At 44.7% G+C, this 17966-nt stretch overlaps 1 protein-coding gene across 1 annotated transcript in view; it reads right to left on the bottom strand.

Annotated features, from left to right (window-relative positions):
• The window catches only part of MTHFD1L (methylenetetrahydrofolate dehydrogenase (NADP+ dependent) 1 like), a 280830-nt gene that overhangs the window by 174994 nt on the left and 87870 nt on the right, over positions 1 to 17966 (bottom strand). Inside the window, exons 15-19 of the mRNA XM_007943227.1 lie at positions 16908 to 17010; positions 11667 to 11743; positions 7887 to 8027; positions 6214 to 6282; positions 2591 to 2702 (exon numbers count right to left, since the gene is read on the bottom strand). Coding sequence (XP_007941418.1) covers positions 2591 to 2702; positions 6214 to 6282; positions 7887 to 8027; positions 11667 to 11743; positions 16908 to 17010 — 502 coding nt within the window. The remainder of the gene's footprint in view (positions 1 to 2590; positions 2703 to 6213; positions 6283 to 7886; positions 8028 to 11666; positions 11744 to 16907; positions 17011 to 17966) is intronic.

The raw sequence follows: 17966 nt of genomic DNA, 5'->3' as shown, positions 1-17966 counted from the left end.
ATTTACTGCCTTGTAAACCCAAAAGGGGGGGGGTCGCTGTGAGTCAGAATCAACTTGATGACAGTGGGCTTGGTGTTTGGTTTGCTGTAGCCTCTCAGAACTGGAAGGGATCAGAGAAATTATTCTCCTTTTGCACAGTTCCTTGTCTATGCTTTACAAAGTCCTTAGTCATTTAAAACTCATGAAAATACTTTAACAAAGGTGTTGTCATTTCAGTAACAGAGGAAATTAGGCCTGAGAGAAATTAAGTAACTTGCCTCTAATCCTACTAACAGAGGTTTCGATCACACAGCTTCTCACTCTGGTGATGTGAGCTATCCAACTCATTTTTCCAGATGAGAACTTCTATGAGGGACCCATCCAGAGAGGCTAATGGCTGTTCAAGTTCACAGGCAGCTAGCGTACTCCGCATCCATCACCAGCCTACACCTTTAATGATACATCACCATGTTCACATATATTCTAACTATGTGCTTGACAAAAGCAAGGGTTGGTGGAGAGGCAGAGAGCTGCCAGGATGAGAAGGAGTACTTTCTTCCACAAGCTCCTGTTTGTGGAGCTGGCACACTGGAACCCACTTCACATGAGCACTTACATTTTCAATGCCTGCCCTGACTCAGGCTCTTTGTCCATTAGCTCTACAATTATGCAGTGATCAATCAAGCAAATGCATTTAGACACAGAGACCAGCCATCCTCATGGTGGACTTGATGCCGAAGCAGGCCTTTGAGGAATGAAAAGATATAAATCATCTGTGGGTCTAAAAGGGATTCTTAAAATAGTCTCAATAACCCCAGATGAACTTTGTAATGTCTGAGCACAAAAGTGCACAGCTAAGTCCTACTGTCCAGCAGAGTCTTTTCTAGTAAAATAATGCCTTTCTGAGTTTGAGCCCAAGACTTGACGTATGAGGCTGATGCTAAATGTAAAAAAAGCAACTGCGACACTTGATTACAGGCATGTGTGTGGCTAATGGAATTACCTGTTGGCGTGTGAAAATCCAAATATGTCAAATTAAGGAGTTCTTCCATAAATCCCCGCATGCTTTTTTTTTTTTTTTTTTGGTCTTTCATTTTCTCACAGTCTTAATATCATGGGTGGGATAGGTGTTGGCACTGACTTAACAAAAGCTAGAGCAGCGGCCCCTCTTCCGACCAGAATATTCAACAAATACCAAGGAGGGGCGGTGCCACAGGAATGCTCGACAGCATCAAAAACCCTTTCTGAAATTGAAATTCAAATCTACTGGTGAAGAATCATCCCTTTATTCGGTCATAAAAACTCAGCAGGAGCTGAGGAAGGGAGAAATGACTTCAAGTTAATAGTATGATTACTACTAATAGTGGCTAACATATAAGGAACACTTTTTACTCTCAAATTATACATACCATTAGACAGCATAAAGGAGCTCTGGTAGCACAGTGCTAAGGCATCTGACTGCTAACCAGAAGGTCGGCAGTTCAAACTCACTAGCCACTCTGCAGAAGGAAGATGGGGCAACCTACTTCTGTGTAAAGATTTACCACCTCAGAAACTCAATGGGGGGCATTATGAGTCAGAATTGACTCGATGGCAGTGGGTTTGTTTTTTCTTTTTTGGTTTAGACAGGATAAGGAGCTCTCGTGGGTAAGGCATTTGGCTAACCAGTAGGTTGGTGGTTCAAACCCACCATGTGCTCTTTTGGGGGAAGAAGAGGCAATCTACTTCTGCATAAATCTACAGCCTTGTAAATCCACTGGGGGTGGCTATGAGTTGGAATCAACTTGATGGTGGTGAATTTTTGGTTTTAGACAGCGTGCTCCATGAGGCTAGGTTTTGCCCACCACCGTATAGCCCTTGCTGTGAGTGTAATGCCTTACCATGGGAGGTTCTCAGTACGTATTTGCTAGATGACTATACGGGAGCTCTGGTGGTGCAGTGCCTAAGGCATTTGACTGCTAATCCACTAGCCACTCCTCGGAAGGAACACTGGGCAATCTACTTCTGGGGTCACTATGAGTTGGGACGATTTGACAGTCGTTGAGTTTTAAGTTTTTAGATGACGATATAACCTCATTCCATTTTCACAATTATCCTTTAAGGTTTGTTAACAACATTTTACACATGAAAATATCGAGGCTTAGAGATATTACAAAAGTATCCAAGGCAGGGATTCAAACCAGTTCATCCCCTGCTAAGAATTTACATTTCCATCTCGGACATCGGGATTTTGGCACCATTCCTCAGGTGACTCTTACAGATAGCTGGGGCTCTTGTTAAAATGTAGATTTGGATTCAGTATATCTGGCGTGGAAATGCAAAATCTCAGCCAGGGGTCAAATTGGAATGAACTAGTTCCAAACCCTGGTCCAAGGCCACCAGTGAGCATCAGAGCTTATATTCAAAGCCATATACACTTGACATCCGATTCCACGGTTCAACTTCAACACAGCTTCACCTGGACCCTAGGGCTTTTCCAGTACTGAGGCTGCTCGTGAAGGGTGGGTCCTCAGGCCTGTATTTCAAGTCAGTACACACATGACTCTGTTCCAGCCACCGCCTTTTAAACTGTTCTGCAGTATTTCTACAGCAATCAATAGAAATGACTCACCTACAAATCCTTCTTCACCAACCAGCTTCAGAGCAATTTTATCAGCCAACACGGAAGAGTTGCCATGGGCAATGTTAGCAAAGGGGCCTGCGTGCACGAACACAGGTGTGCCCTACGGAAGTAGAGGAGGAAATTCAACCCAAAGACAACAGAAAGAAAGAAAACCAAGAGCCGTTTGGGGCAAACAAGGGACTGAAGGGCATTTGACTTGAGTTAATGACTCACCCAAATCATCATTTCTCTCATTAACATTGCAGAGTCAATGCACAAAATCTCTCAAGAGTTAAAACATCCTACAGTTCCTTAAAGGACCAAGCTCCCTATGTATTCGAGAACTGTATAATTCTATACTGAACGCTGAACCGGGGAGGAAAAGCTATAAAAAGAGTCACTTCCTCCCATAATTTAATGAGCCACTGCTATCAGCTGACAGAGTCACCATGAAATAAACTGTTTACCTTACTCTATACCACTCTACGGGAGCTCTGGTAGCATAGTGCCTAAGGCACTTGACTGCTAGTCAGAAGGCTGGTGGTTCAAACCCCCCAGCCACTCCTCAGAAGGAAGATGGGGCAATCTACTTCCGTAGTGATACTGCCTTGGAAACCCAAGGAGGAGTCGCTATGAGTCGGGTCCGACTCCACGGCACATAACAAAAACAACATACCACTCTATACTACATTAAAACAACAACAAAAAAATGGAATTAGACCCCGATGGTCTAAGAAGAGTACATTTATCGATAAGAAACTAGTCATTTCAAGAAAATTCTCAAATAAACATAAAATTCATTAATTAGTAAATTATGGGAATCAAGTTAGGGTGAGTAACTAAGGACTACGTTTATTAGAGGTCGTTTTTACATTGAATATTAATTTTCTGTTCTGAGTTGTTACAATTCTGTTTAAGTTTTTCTCGTTAATTCCAACAGAACCTGCATGCCACAGATCTGCTAGCTATTGAGAAAATAGGAGTCCAAAGGTGCCCTGGTGGCGCAGTGGTTAAAGGTGGCTGTGAACTGAAAGGTCGACAGTTTGAACCCCCCAGGTGCTCTGCAGGAGAAGGACAAGGCAGACCGCTTCCATACAGATTAGAGCCTTAGAAGCTCTGGGGCAGTTTACTCTGTTCTACAGGGTCACTGAGAGTCAGAATTGACTTGACAACAGCAGGTCTGGTTGTGGCTTTTGGTATTGTGAAAGGTTAACGCTCTCGGTTGCTGATAGAAACGTTGGCGGTTCAAGCCCAACTAGAAACCACCACAAAGAAAGGCCTGGTGCCCGTTTCCAAAACCTCAGCCCCCGGAAGCCCTGCAGAGCACAGCTCTCCCATGACACATGCAGAGCTGCCGTGGGCAGGGATCCACTTGGTGACAACTGCTGTGTGTGTTTTCTAACAAAAAAACAAAAGCAAAGAGAAATTCTTACTAAAAAGATGAAAGAAACAAATATACAGGGGATTGTCCACAATGTTCGATTTTAATTACTTCCACAAAAACTGACTCTATATTAATTTTTTAAATGGCATGTCAATATTTTCATGATTCTCTCACTGATGACAACAGACCTCAGCCTCATTTAAGAGTTTTATTCACACACATTATGTGTTCAGGCTTTGTTCCAGCTGAGCCCGGGGCCTTTCGAGGTGTGCACATGCCACTGTGGGTTCTCCCTGTGCAAAAATGGGCTGCTGCCCTTTGCTGACACGAGGCCCATCCCAGGCAGGGGACGGGGGCTGGGAGCAATGGAAAGGTTCTGTGAACGTGCTGCAAAGATGAGAAAGCTGAGCAAAAGCAGGAAGAGAGGAAGTGAAAGAAGTCAGCTCAGAGACGGAAAAGCAGTTTATCAAAGCCACGTATGTGAGTTCCGAGTTAACTTTTCCTCTTAATGTCCACCGAAAAACTCACCGCCATGGAGTCAATTCTGACTCACAGTGTCCCTAGAGGGCAGAGTAGAACTGCCCCATAGGGTTTCCAAGGCTGTGAATCTTTACAGAAGCAGACTGCCTCATCTTTCTCCCTCGGAGAGAGTGGTGGATTCGAATAGCTAACCTTCTGGTTAGCAGCCTAATGTTTTAATCACTGCACCGTCACAGATCCTTTCTGATGTCCACAGGAGGGTAAGAAAGTAGGGCCCTGAGAAGGTCATGCAAATACATGCGGAAATAAAGCTGAGACGGTAACACCAGACGTATGTGTTGAGGTATGTGTGTGTTCAGTGTCTGCATCTGTTTTGTTGTTGCTGTTGTTGGCACCATCAGGTTCTAAGCTGTAATCTTTCTGGGAGCAGATCACCAAGTCTTTCTCTGGTGGAGCCACTGAGTGGGTTCAAAACGGCAACCTTCGGGTTGGCCCTTAACCGTCTGCGTCATCAGCGCTCCTTCTATTTCTGTCTGCCCATCAGTAATCCCTCACTCTCTCCAGACAAGAGAGGGCGTCAGTGGTTCGGTGGTAGGACTCTCGACTTCTGTACGGAGACCCAGTGCACGGCAACCACTCGTCCGTCAGCTGAGGCACGTGATGGTGCGTAGGTTTCAGCCGAGTTGCCAGATTAGGACTGATGAGGAAGGCCTGGTGACCAGCTCCTGAAAAATCAGCTGGAAAAATCCCTAGGGAACACATGGCCTGATCCCCAACCAGTCACAGCAATGGCACGGGACAGTTTCATTCTGTGGTACCCGGGGCCCCACAAATAGGGGGTCATCTCCATGGCAGCTAAAACCAACATCTAGACCAACCCTTTGTAAAAAAGACCTTCAAGTCTCCACTTAACTTTGCCAGTTGTTGCTGCCTGGGGAAAGCTAGCTGAGTCTGTGACAGTTGGATGAGAACAAGGTCACATGCTCCATCCTTCAACAGGCTCCTGGCTTTACGCCTCTACGGGCTGTGACCGTCCCCATAGCCATCTGTCTGGGAAGCAAAGGGGACCAGTCTCCGGGAAGATAGGCAACAGGGTGTGGTTAGATCAACATAAACACATCCCTCTTCCTGGGATAAGAACCTGGATAAGCAGCAGTATTTGCATTTACAAAGACTAGCACTTTTATTGTCTGTAGAATTGTTCTGATTTTTTAGGCTGCATACTAATCTCTGGTGGCGTAGTGCCTAAGGCACTTGACTGCTAACCAGAAGGTGGGAGGTTCAAACCCACCAGCCACTCCATGGGAGGAAGGTGGAGCAGTGTACCTCTGTAAAGATTTACCACCCTGGAAACCCAGTGGGGGTTGCTATAAGTCGGACGGGACTCGATGGCAGAGAGTTTGGTTTGGTTTGGAACATAAAAGTGGACTACAACAGACACAGCCCCAGAACTCTGAGACAGTCTGACTTTCTAAGTTTCTACTCTGGTCAGTAGCATTTGATCAGCCAAAATGTAAATCAATTACACTCATTTTACATTTGTAAAACCAACTTTGCTCTGCAAACTAAAAAGAAGAAAAAATGTAAATCATATCAAAGAATCTATCAACAGACTTCTAATTTTATTTCTTAGAGGACCAGGACGCTCTTCCGACACTCCTTGGTGGGCCCACATCAGGTGGGAACTCTTCCAACCTCGTGGCACACTAAGGGCAATGCAATGAATACCAAGTCTATACACAATTCATATAAAAAGAAAAGCACTTACTTCTAGGGTCTGCATCAGATTTGGTTTTATGGCATCTTTCATCAAAACTGTCAAAGCACCTGTTACCCCCTAAAGGACAGGAAAAAAAAAAACCACTAGGTTAGTGACAAAAGAGCACCCAGGCTCTGGGATCAGCCCTCAGCTGTTCTCTCATTGGCTGGCTTCCTAGCTGGGCCCTCAGGGGTCCCAGGCTGCTCTCACCTGGGCTACAGGGGACATGGCGCTGTGCTGTCTATCCATCTCCCCCCACCCCAACACAAGGGGTGTCAGTCATCCTGAGACGTAAAGGACGAGGGGGGTAGCAGTGAATGACTGTGTGTCCCCTAAAATTGTGCTGTAAATCCTAATCCCTATACCTGTGCTTAGAATCCCACCTGGGGGGTTTTCTCGTGATGGTCATGAGGCAGGATTAGTGCAGGGTGTGCTTTGAGCCCATCTCTTTGGAGACACAAAAAGGAGATTCAGCAAGCACAGAGGGGAGACCAGGCCACATGAAGGCCACCGAGGAACCAGACCAAGGAACAGAAGCCCAGAGCAAGGACCTTCCTCCAGAGCCAAGGGAGAGAGAGCCTCCCCCTACTCACAGCCTGTGCCCTGAACTCCGACTTCTAGCCTCCTAACAGTGGGAAATAAATTTCTGTTTGTTACAGCCTACCCCCCACGCTATTGCTGTTGGAGCAGCCAGATATGAAGCAGGGAGGGCCAGTCACTGCTTTCTCCTTACACTTTCCTTGACGGCCTTCAGATGTTTGCCACGAATCAGACCCTTTAATCCCATGCAGAGTGTGTGGCAACCATGCACGTTACTTCTTCATTACCAGAGGGCTTACTATTGCCCAAAGAAACAAGACCAAGGGCCAAAACAGAGATATTTCCAGAGTAGGAATAAGAGAGAGAGAGAGGGAAAAAAAAAAAAAAAAAAAAAACTCACTAGCGACCCCCTTTGGGTTTCCGAGGCAGTAAGTCCTTACAGAAGCAGATGCCCAGACTTCCTTCTGCAGACTGGCTGGTGGGTTTGAACCACCAGCCTTAGAGTGGTAAAGGGAAGTGTCTACAAATACTTATTCTTGTTTCCTACCTTTACAGGTATGGAAGGTACTTCAACACTGCTGCGTTGGAAAGGCGTCTAGCTTTGTGTCTCTCAGGCTAGCTCTCCGTCAGGAATGAAGCTGAAGTCGCTGATGGCTCTGTCTGAAGAGCCCCCAGATGGAGGGAGAGATCCCACCCCACCCCACCCCCACAGGCAGAAAAGCAGGCCTGAAGAAAAGCTTATGGAATACATTTTACGTGTTTGATTGCAGCCAAGTCCAAGCACATTATAAATACCTATGAAAATACTGGTAGCGTAGTGCCTAAGGCACCTGACTGCTAACCAGAAGGCTGGAGGTTCAAACCCACCAGCCACTCCTCAGAAGGAAGATGGGGCAATCTACTTCTGTAGCAACCCAAGGAGGGGTCGCTATGAGTCGGGTCTGACTCGATGGCACATAACAACAACAATAACATGAAAACACTGCAAAGCTTAAGGGAAACAGGTGTGTGCAAGAAACTCTGCGTGTGCAAAGTCTCTGAACCCCCAGTGTGCACACTGCTAACAGGAAGAAGCTTCATGCTTCTCACCAGCAGAGAACTAGGCAGAGAGCTCACTGGAGCCTGTGAGTGGACATACGCACCAAATCTTCTGCGGTCACAGGCTGCCCGTTCTTGTCACTGGCCACCACCATTCGTCCCAGCCGCTCCTTCATATCCGTGAGGCTGTCAGTCAGGGCCAGCACCGCCATGATCTCACTGGCCACTGCGATGTCAAACTGGGCCTGCAGCAGCCAAGCAGAGGCATTGCTCAAGAACAGCGCCACCTGGAGGCCACTCACTCCAACAGGGAGCTCAGTTCCAACACTCAGTCTTGGCAGAACAGGGTCTGTCCTCAACGGGCATTCTCACAGCCATAGTTTTCTGAGGGTCTAAGTCACGCATGGTCCTGTGCTAGCTGATCTCTGCTGCAGCCACGTAGCTCCCTACACCCTTTCCCACTTTGGTCTGCTTTCCTGGACCCAGTTTGCTATCTCACCTGTTGCACCTGCTTATGGCACTATGTGGCTTGCTTTTGCAGCATGTCTCAGACTGTCACTGATGACTTATGTGACTGTCTGTGTCCAGTTTGTCTCCACCAGTAAAGTGCCAGTGAAGGCAGGGACGATTTCACAGGGGTTCCCTTCTGAATCCTCAGCATCAGGGCTGTGCCTGAAACACCAAAACTCACAACACCATCAAACAAGGTGCTAACTGAGTCAACTCCAACTCACAGCAAGAAGATGATGGGTGGCTTCTCACCCTACTGCGTCCTATGCCAGTGTCCCAGAGTCACACTGCAACCAGCAGTGAGGACAACCTGCTACGAGTAACCCACTGGGTCAACTGGCGGCACAGACTCCGTGTACAGCTGCCCAAGGGGGTATGACCACATCAGATCTTGGAAATTCTCGCAGGAAAAGCTGGAGAAGAGCTACTGTTTGTGAAATGACCTAGGACTCCTGTTCACTTGACTGGGACTCCAGGAGGCACCAAGTCCAATAGGATGAAGAGACACAAAAACATGTACTTCCTTCTGCTTGTAAGTCAGCCACTCGGAGTTTCTCCAAACAAAACTACTTCATCAGGCTCCAGCTCAATTCCTTCCCAAAGGAAAGTGTGAGCTACACAAGTTCAATCTACCTAGACAGAAATGACTATGCCCCAGTGGGATCTCCTTAGGACATTTTATTATGCATTCCCACCACTGACAAGTAAGGAAATGAAGGAAGTAAGAGGCTTTCTGGCTATTTCCTGGTCGGGATTTCATTAGTCACTGATTGAGTGAAAACTATTATTGGCTGAGAGTCAAATACAACTATATTCAATTATTACATTCTTAATATAATACATTCCAAACATAGTTTCTTTTTTTACTGTATAATATTTAGGACTCTCTATACCACTACTCCATTACACATGGTGCATATAAAAACAGTGACTGTAAATACTGAGACCTTCTATACAAAACATGACATCAGAGCTATCCTGGAAATGTTAGCTGTGAAAATAAAAAGTAGAATTTATAACCCACATATCAGTTCTTCATGTATAATGGCTATACTTTCAAAATTCTGCATCCTGAGCAACATTAAAAAGGAAACAAATTGGGTTGATTTATTAATATTATTAGTAACAATACTGTTACTCATTTTACTGACTGAATGATGTGCATATTAGAATGCTGCTCATTTTTGTTCTGCAAATAAAATCTTTCCAAATCATACAATCACCACTGCTCAGATTATCAAGAATTTAAACAAAGGACAATATACAGTACTGGCAACAATGTGAAATGACGTAACTTTTCTGAAAGGTTAATGTGGAAATATAAATCAAGATTTAAAATATGTGGTCTCTTTGACTCTGCAATTACACATCTGGGAATTTGTCCTTGGAATTATTTTATTATCAGAAAAGTATACACCCTTTGTGTATGTTCACTGTAGCATATTTATGACAGCCCAACACTGTAAATGCCCTAAATGTCCATTAACAGGGGCCTGCTGGAGTTGGTTATGGCACACAGAACAAGATGAGCTCTTACAAGTGAGCATATGTTTTGCTATCAGCTGTCCAGTCAAATATGACTCAGAGTGACCCCCTGTGTGCAGAACAGAAACGCTCCATAGTGTTTTCAAGGCTGTGGGCTTATGGTAGCAGACTGCCAGGCCTGTCTTCTGGGAGGCCTCTGTCTAGGTTCAAACCACCAACCCTTCAGCTAGTAGTCAAGTGCGTAACTGTCTGTGTCACCCAGACCCAGACATAGATCCATCTTCACTGACATGAAAACAGGTTGTCACGTTGATGGCCACTGCTGGTCCTTAGGGGGCTCTCTGTGCAAATGACACAAAGCTGCTCTTCCCTTAAAAAAGTGTCACGATAGGCAGGTGAGTTAAACATTTACCTCAAGTAGACACACGCCCTGGAGAGAACAATCATGGGAGAAGGAAGGGCTGCTTATGCACAGGGAGATAGCTCAGGGTGCAGAAGAGTATGAAGGGATGGACACTGGGAGGAGGTAACTATGGGGAGGAAGTGGGAGGGGAGCTGCTGCATTGTAAATTTTGGTCAATGACATGAGACAGAGTATATGTGAACTGCTGTATGAAAAGTGAATTTACTCTGTAAATCTTCACCCAAATCCTAAAAAAAAAAAAAGTAAAAAAAAAAAAAAATGTGTCACGATATACTAGTTTTCTAGGAAGAAGACATTTTTCACTGACATCTGCCAGACAAGAGCCACAGAAAAGAACCCACCAATCTATGAGTGTGGTGCGAGTCTACTCCCCAGACCACGCAGTGCAGGGTGTGCTGGTCTCGGCACCCACACCAGGTCCAGGCTGACACAAAAGCACCTGGAGGCTGGCTCTGCATAGGTGTTCCAGGAAGAGGCCCATCCACCCACTGCCTGGGAACTACCCATCAACCCCTGACCTCAAGGGTTGTGTGGGTCTTCTCCTGTTTCTGAGAAATAAGGTATCTATGGTGTCTGAACTTAGGGACCCCAAAAACCTTTATTCTTTTTTTTTTTTTGGCTGTTCTCCACCAATCTAATTCCATCTTATCTTTCAGGACCTTTCCCTCATCTACGGCAGTGACTCTGGTTTTTTAGCATGGACACTGATTACTTGCATGGAATCCATTTACATGTGCAAGTTACAGAATCTACAGGAGGAGAGAAAGTACACCTTCTTGATCCAATCCCCATATTTGTTTTTTTATTCAAAAGATTTCAAAAGGTCCAAAAGTCTCCTTGGGTTGAGGACTGATTACAATCAGAAAAGTGATTCCTACTTCACTAATAACAACTTAAAAATATAAAGGCTGTACATCTAAAACTATCCTAAAATATAAAGTTTATTCCAAAAATCTGGCTGAAAAGTCACGGAATGAATTTCTATTCCCTAATTGCCACCGCTACACACCAGAGACGAATTAAAATGAAGGCAGACACCATAATTTTTCTCCCACATTCTCTAGATTTGATAGGAAGACATTATCCTTAAAAACTCCTCTGGCTATTATGCTAAATAACTAGGTGTATCTTCTTTGGCTTACTAAATTTGAATGATTATCTGAGATTTTCATTTTTTAGTTAATTGTTAGTTAGGCAGATAGAGTATTAATTAGGAGGGTTTCCGATAAAATATTCAAGAATTTCTATCCAGGGTACACATTGAGTGGAAGTTCCCATGTATAGGATGAGAAGAAGATTCCAGAACATTTTCCCCTCCTGATCCTCTCCAGTCCGGAGGCGTGTTTAGAAAGGACACCCTGAAATACTGAGAGGGCCACGGCCCCTGCAGACTGAGAAATGAGAAAAGCCTGGACTGCGTAACCACCACAAGAACAGAATCACTCTTTGGATGACAACCACCTACCTGGCGGGAAAATCCCTTCTCCGTGTTTGCCTGCCCAATTGTTATTTTTCGTAGAAATCGGTCATTTGTATCCAGTACTGGAAGAGAAGAGAACAGATTATGTATACAATCAGCAGATCTGTGCTGCCTGTCTCGTGTGTGTTGAGTGCTGTACTGAGAGCTGGACATGGACACGAGGGAAGGCAGCATGACAAGGGCCAGCTTCCATGGAGCAGACATGAGGTGGCCAGACACACAGAGGATGATCAAATAAACAAGAAAACATAGGCTACTGATAACTGCCTTAAAAAAACAAAAGTGGTGATATGATAGAGCTTGTCATGGCAGTGGAGGGTCGGGGGCACCATGATAATAAAATGCATTTCTGGAACAGTGACATCTTACAGTGAAATTGAAACCAAGGCTCAAGAAGCTGGTCATGATTACAGCAGGCCCCAATCTTCTTTATTTTCTTGATTTGCTCATTTGAATTCATTGTTTCAGGATTTTTGTGAAAACTAGATTTCACTTAGCAAAAACCGAATTTCTAATACCAGGAAACAAAGCCAGAATGACACAGTCTTCACTAATGGTTTACATAGGTTCAAATAACAAGTTCACAGCGACACCTTAGATCCCAGGTGCTACATACATAACATGGCAATAGCAAAACTGGTGAAGGAAATCTGAGTATCTGAGGACTATGAGCATTTGCAGGATGAAAAACAGTCACCTCCTCTTGTATGTACAAAGCACAAGCAATAATAATATGCGCATCTTCTGTTCCTGGATCCAGCTGCTGCCAATCTCTTTCTCTACATATTATATATTCACACACATGCACACATACCCCTCACTCTCATACACACATTCTCACTCACACACACTCTCATAGTACATACCTTCACACACATGCATACACTCAGATAGGTACACACTCAAACACACTCACATCCACACAAATGCACATAAACCTTCTTCATGATTTTAACACACAAGAAGAGTATATAAAAAATGAAAGGAATGCCTCTCGATATCATCACTAGCTACCACTTCTACTTGCTATCCAGTTACCAAATCATCTAAGCACTTGATCTCATCACACAAGTTATTGTTATGCCATTTCTAAGTTTAAATCCATATTGAACTTAAAAAAAGAAAAAAAATTTTACTGTTGTTGCTGTTAGAGATCAAGTCGGCTCCAACTCACAGCAACCCTGTGGACAACAGAACGAACACCGCCTGGTCCTGTGCCAGCCTCACAAGCCTGGCTGTACCTGAGCCCATCACCGCAGCCACTGTGTCAGTCCATCTCATGGAGGGGCTTCCCTTTTATGCTGACCCTCCACTTTCCCAAGCATGATATCCCTCTCCAGGGAATGGTCCCTTCTGACAACATGACCAAAGCAGGTGAGATGAAGCTTGGCCATTCTCGCTTCCAAGGAGCATTCTGGCTGCCCTTCCCCCAGGACAGATCTGTTACTTCTTTTGGCAGTCCAAGGTACTTCGAGTATTCTTCACCAACACCACAACTCAAAAGCATCACCTCTTGCTGTTGTTGTTATGTTGTTAGGTGCCATCGAGTCATCTCTGACTCGTAGCAACCCCATGCACAGCAGAATGAACACTGCCCGGCCCCGCGCCAGCTCCACAATCCTTGCTGTACTTGAGCCCATCGCCACAGCACTGTGTCAGTCCATCTTTGCTCTTCAGCACTTTAAAGAGGTCTTTGCAGCAGATTTAACTTTACTATTAAACGTTCTCAATTCATTTGCTGGAGAGTCCTGTTTCTCACACTCATTCATGGAAACCAGAGCCAAACTACTTATCGAACATCATCCAAATCCTTCTGACCCATGTGACTTGTCAACAGCAACAGTTCACCTTATTGCCTGCATAGTAATATCATTCTCATGTTTATTTGGAGTCATTTTTTAAAGTTGTCACTTCCATTAACACTGATCTGCAGCCAGAGAACACTCCAATCCTTTCCACCTTCTCAGAGGGAAGGCAATCTGAACACTGGCTCTGGGCAGAGAGATCACAGAGCCTTTTTCTTCTAAGAGCCTGGACCAAGTCCACTGCCCAGTGTCGGGTCCTGCTTAAGCTAGAACGCCGAAGCGGATGTGGAAGAATGCCAAGTTGTGTAAGTGTCTTTGAGCATGCCCACGTGCTCGGTTTAAAATGCACTTTAATTCCCACCTGTATAAATTTTTCGTTCACAAATAAAGCTCCAAAAAAAACTTTAAACAGTAATGCAAATTGCAATGCCCTGAAAAAGCTGATGACTGAATTTTGTACATATTTGTGTTTTAATATTAAATCTTCTTCACTTTTAAAAAAAGTTAGAGGAAAATGCATAGGTACTTCAATAAAATGCTGCAAATATCTGTGTCAGTTATTGAAAATGAGGTGGGTCTGTACAATAATAGAAGCATAGTTAACTCTGATGGAGAAGTGCCTAAGGCATTATTTGACTGCTAACTGGAAGGTTGGAGGTTCAAACCCACTAGCCACTCTGTGGAAGGAAGATGGGACAATCTACTTCAGTAAAGATTTACCACCTCAGAAACCCAAAGGGGGTCTTCTTGAGTCGATGGCACTGAGTTTGGTTTTGGTTGGTTTGGCAGTCTTTAGAGAAAGTAGATATAGCATGTATGAACATCTCTTAACCATTTAGTGCCACAGCTAATCCAAAAGACTGACTTATGTCTCTCTCAAAATACAGCTCAAAGTCCTGGCCCCTGCACCTATGAATGCGGTGACATGTGATAATAGGGTTTTCCTTTGGTGTCTAATGAGGCCATACCGGAGTAGAGATTTACCACCTGGGAAACCCAATGAAGATCACTATGCATCGTGACTGACCCAATGGTAGTGAGCCTGGTTTTTGGTTTTTAAGTGCTTTTAACTGAGTTCAGGAAACAAAGATGCAGGTAACCACTATATAATACAACAGTTACCACCATGCTTCCCAGTGTTCAGGGGCTGATGCTTTAGTCTACAAAGCACCCTCATGATTCAATGGAACCTCCCAGGAGAGAGCCTGGTACTAGTACTCCATTAAAAAAGTTATTATGATAAAATATATAACTAAATACTTAACATGTCAACTATTTTTAAGTGTAGAAGTCAGTGACATTACTGTATTTTTTCAGATATAATATACCCACGTAAATAACATGTGCATGCATGTAACACACATAGCATGTGCAGGAAACTAACATGCAAGGGGGTTGCATGGTTTGCAAAATAGTGCATAGAGTGTGCATTATTATGTCAAAATATGGTACTTGCCATGCTGTGTAACCATTTATCACTCCACTTTGAAGATGAGGAAACTGAGTAGGGAGCTGTGTGGAGCTGTGCTGCCAAAAAGTGGTGTGTTTGTGGGAAAACACTAAGTTCTCAGTGAAGTGGCTGAATGGATTCCCAGGGGGAAGGTTTGTGAAAGGGTGAGACTCAGGCTGTCACTAAACTGTAATGGAGACACTGTTGAATTGGTGTATGTTCTGCTGTGTAGATATTCTCAACAACAATCAAAAAAAACCAAACCAAACTCACTGCCATCGAGTCAGATCCGCCCCACAGCGACTCCTCCTTGGGCTTCCGAGGCAGTATCACTATGGAAGTAAATTGCCTCATGTTCCTTCTGAGGAGTGGCTGGTGGGTTTGAACCTCCAGCCTTCTAGTTAGCAGTCAAATGCCTTAGACACTATGCCACCAGAGCTCCCTCGACAACAACAAAAAAGAAAATTATTTTTTTAAAAAAGGACTCCAACAGCGAGATGGGGAAGGGGCGGCCAAGCCAGAGTAAACAGAAGGCAGGCAGCCCTGACTAGAACACAGACTAGGAGGAGAGGGGACCCGGGGCCACAGTGCAGTGGTCCTGAGGCCAAGCCACGTAATGGCAATTCTATCACACACTGACGGCTTCATAGCAAGGGAGTGATGAGACACAGCTGTATTAATATGAACCTTCCAAACTGGGTAGATAGAAATCAAAGCAAGAAAATCTATTAGAAGGTAACTCAATAAATCAGGCATCTGATAAAAATTTTCTGAGATTGGGTAGAAATAGAAAAAAGGGGAGGGGACAGATGTGAGAAGAACGATGCAGGAAGGATCAAGAATACATACCACCTACTGCTACCTAAAAAGGCAAAGGCCCTCAATTAGACGGAGTGACACAGTGGCTGCAACAATGGGCTCAGGTATGGCAAGGACTGTGAGGGCGGTGCAGTACCAGGCAGTGTTCCGTTCTGTTGCACACAGGGTCACTATGAGTTGGAGCCGACTCAGCAGCACCTAAAAACAGTATCTAACCCTCTCCATTAGGTTGCCATGAATCAGAATGGACTCCATGGCAACTAACAACAGTAATAAACACTTACACAGCATCTTAGGCTTCATCAAATGCTAGCATCCTATTCTCATAAAGTGCATGTTACCATTTCCATCTTACAAAGAAACTGAGGTCCAGAGCACCTATGTGACTTGTTCAAGGTCATGAGTACCGCACGTTAGTGGCAGAGCAGAGAGAACACACTAAGGTCTTCTCATTCCTAGTGCTTTTTCCTACCATTTCACCCAGCAGTGCCTGATGACTCCAGCTCGATACGGCAATGTGGGGGAAGGGAAAGGGGCGTCACAGCTAAGAGGGAGGCAGGAAAGTCAACAGGGGATAGTGAGAAGCCCACCCGGGCAGCATGTGAAGTGTTAGAGGGATACCCTGGTGGCACTGTCAGTAGCGGGCACTGACGATGGAAATGTGAGAGCTGCTGAGAGCCAGTGGCACAAAAGCTGAAGGAAAGCAGTGGGCTGGCGGGCAGAGACAGGAGCAGAGCAAAGAGAGGAGACACGGGCGTTCTGGGTTTTTTACTTTACAGAGACTAGAGGCCCGTGAAGAGACAGAAGTGAAAATTAAGTAGCTGTCCTTGGATGTTGTCCTTGGACATTCAGAGAAGCTGGGAGTGGCTGGGACTAAGGCCACGTAGAGAAGGTGGCTTTCAGATAAGAAAGGACATGGATTCCCCAATGGGAGGCAAACATGAGAGAAAAGCATGATAAAGTCCTAATAACTGGAATAAACAGAGGGTTTATGAAGTACTGGCGGGGAAGAAAATGAGAAGAAATAAAATCAGGCATTTATGCAATTAATTCAAGTGTTCTTGTTGGCACTGCTCAGAACTTCAGCCTGAACAAGTCTCGCTCCCACACCCAGCTGCTCGCCGTCACCCTGCCCACCCCACCTCCAGGCACCTCTCTGCCACGTGATGGTTGAGGGGTCGATGTTCAGACGGGCGAATCTGCTCATCTCCTCTTCCGTCAGTGTGCTTGGGTCCGTCTTATGGATGCCCAGCTTCTAATGGTGAAAAAGAAAACACATGGTACGTTTTAGAAGGAATAGACAGAAAAAGGAAACAAAAGGTAAAGTATTTCTCTTATTTTATTTTTCCTGTAACTAATGAAGCCCTTTTAAAAAAAAACAAACTAAACTGAATTTCAATTAAATAGTAAATTAAGTCAACTCGTATAAAGAAATGCCTAAGTTCAAATAACTCACACAATTGGAAGACACTGGCGATGTGTCACACATATGCCCTTAAAATGACAGATCTGAACACACAGCGCTGTTTGCAGCAGATACAGAACACTTGCTCCTGTCTATTTCCCCCTGAGGCTCTGCGTCTCCAAGGGCTGCTGTCCTTTCTGTGCTCAGAAGAGCTGCAAGCTGCTGGCCACGGAAGTGATGCACGTTAGGTCTTATTTTCTACTACAAATATCAATAATTTACATAAAGTTTATGTGTATTTTTTCAAAACAAGTTATTTCTCAGTCAGTGCAGAAAACAGACATTAAAATTTTTAATACATCTACTTCCATAAAAAGAGTCCCTGGGCAGTGTAAATGGTTAAGAGCTTAGCTGTTAATCAAAAGGTTGGCGGTTCAAGCCCCCCTAAGAGTCTCGGAAGACAGGCCTTGTGAGCTGCTTCCCAAAGGCCACAGGCCTGCAAGCCTACGCAAGGCAGCTGCACTCCAGCACAGAAGGAAACCGCAGGAGTGAGGACTGACTCAATGGCAGCTGGTTTGTTTGGCTGTTTTTGTTTCATTTCTATAAAGGAAACATTCTAACAAAGTACTTTTTAATGAAGGCATATAATAAAAGAATTTCCTATAGGACAGAGTACAACTGCCCCATACGGTTTCCAAGGCTGTAAATCTTTATGGAAGCAGATTACCTCATCCTTCTCCCATGGAGCAGCTGGTGGGTTTGAACCACCGACCTCTGGGTTAGCAGCTGGATGCCCTAACCAATGC

This window comes from Orycteropus afer, unplaced genomic scaffold (genome assembly GCF_000298275.1).
Source record: "Orycteropus afer afer isolate SDZICR_OR568_19922 unplaced genomic scaffold, OryAfe1.0 scaffold00101, whole genome shotgun sequence".
NCBI classification, from domain to species: domain Eukaryota; kingdom Metazoa; phylum Chordata; class Mammalia; order Tubulidentata; family Orycteropodidae; genus Orycteropus; species Orycteropus afer.
This window is presented reverse-complemented; position numbering and strand designations above follow the sequence as displayed.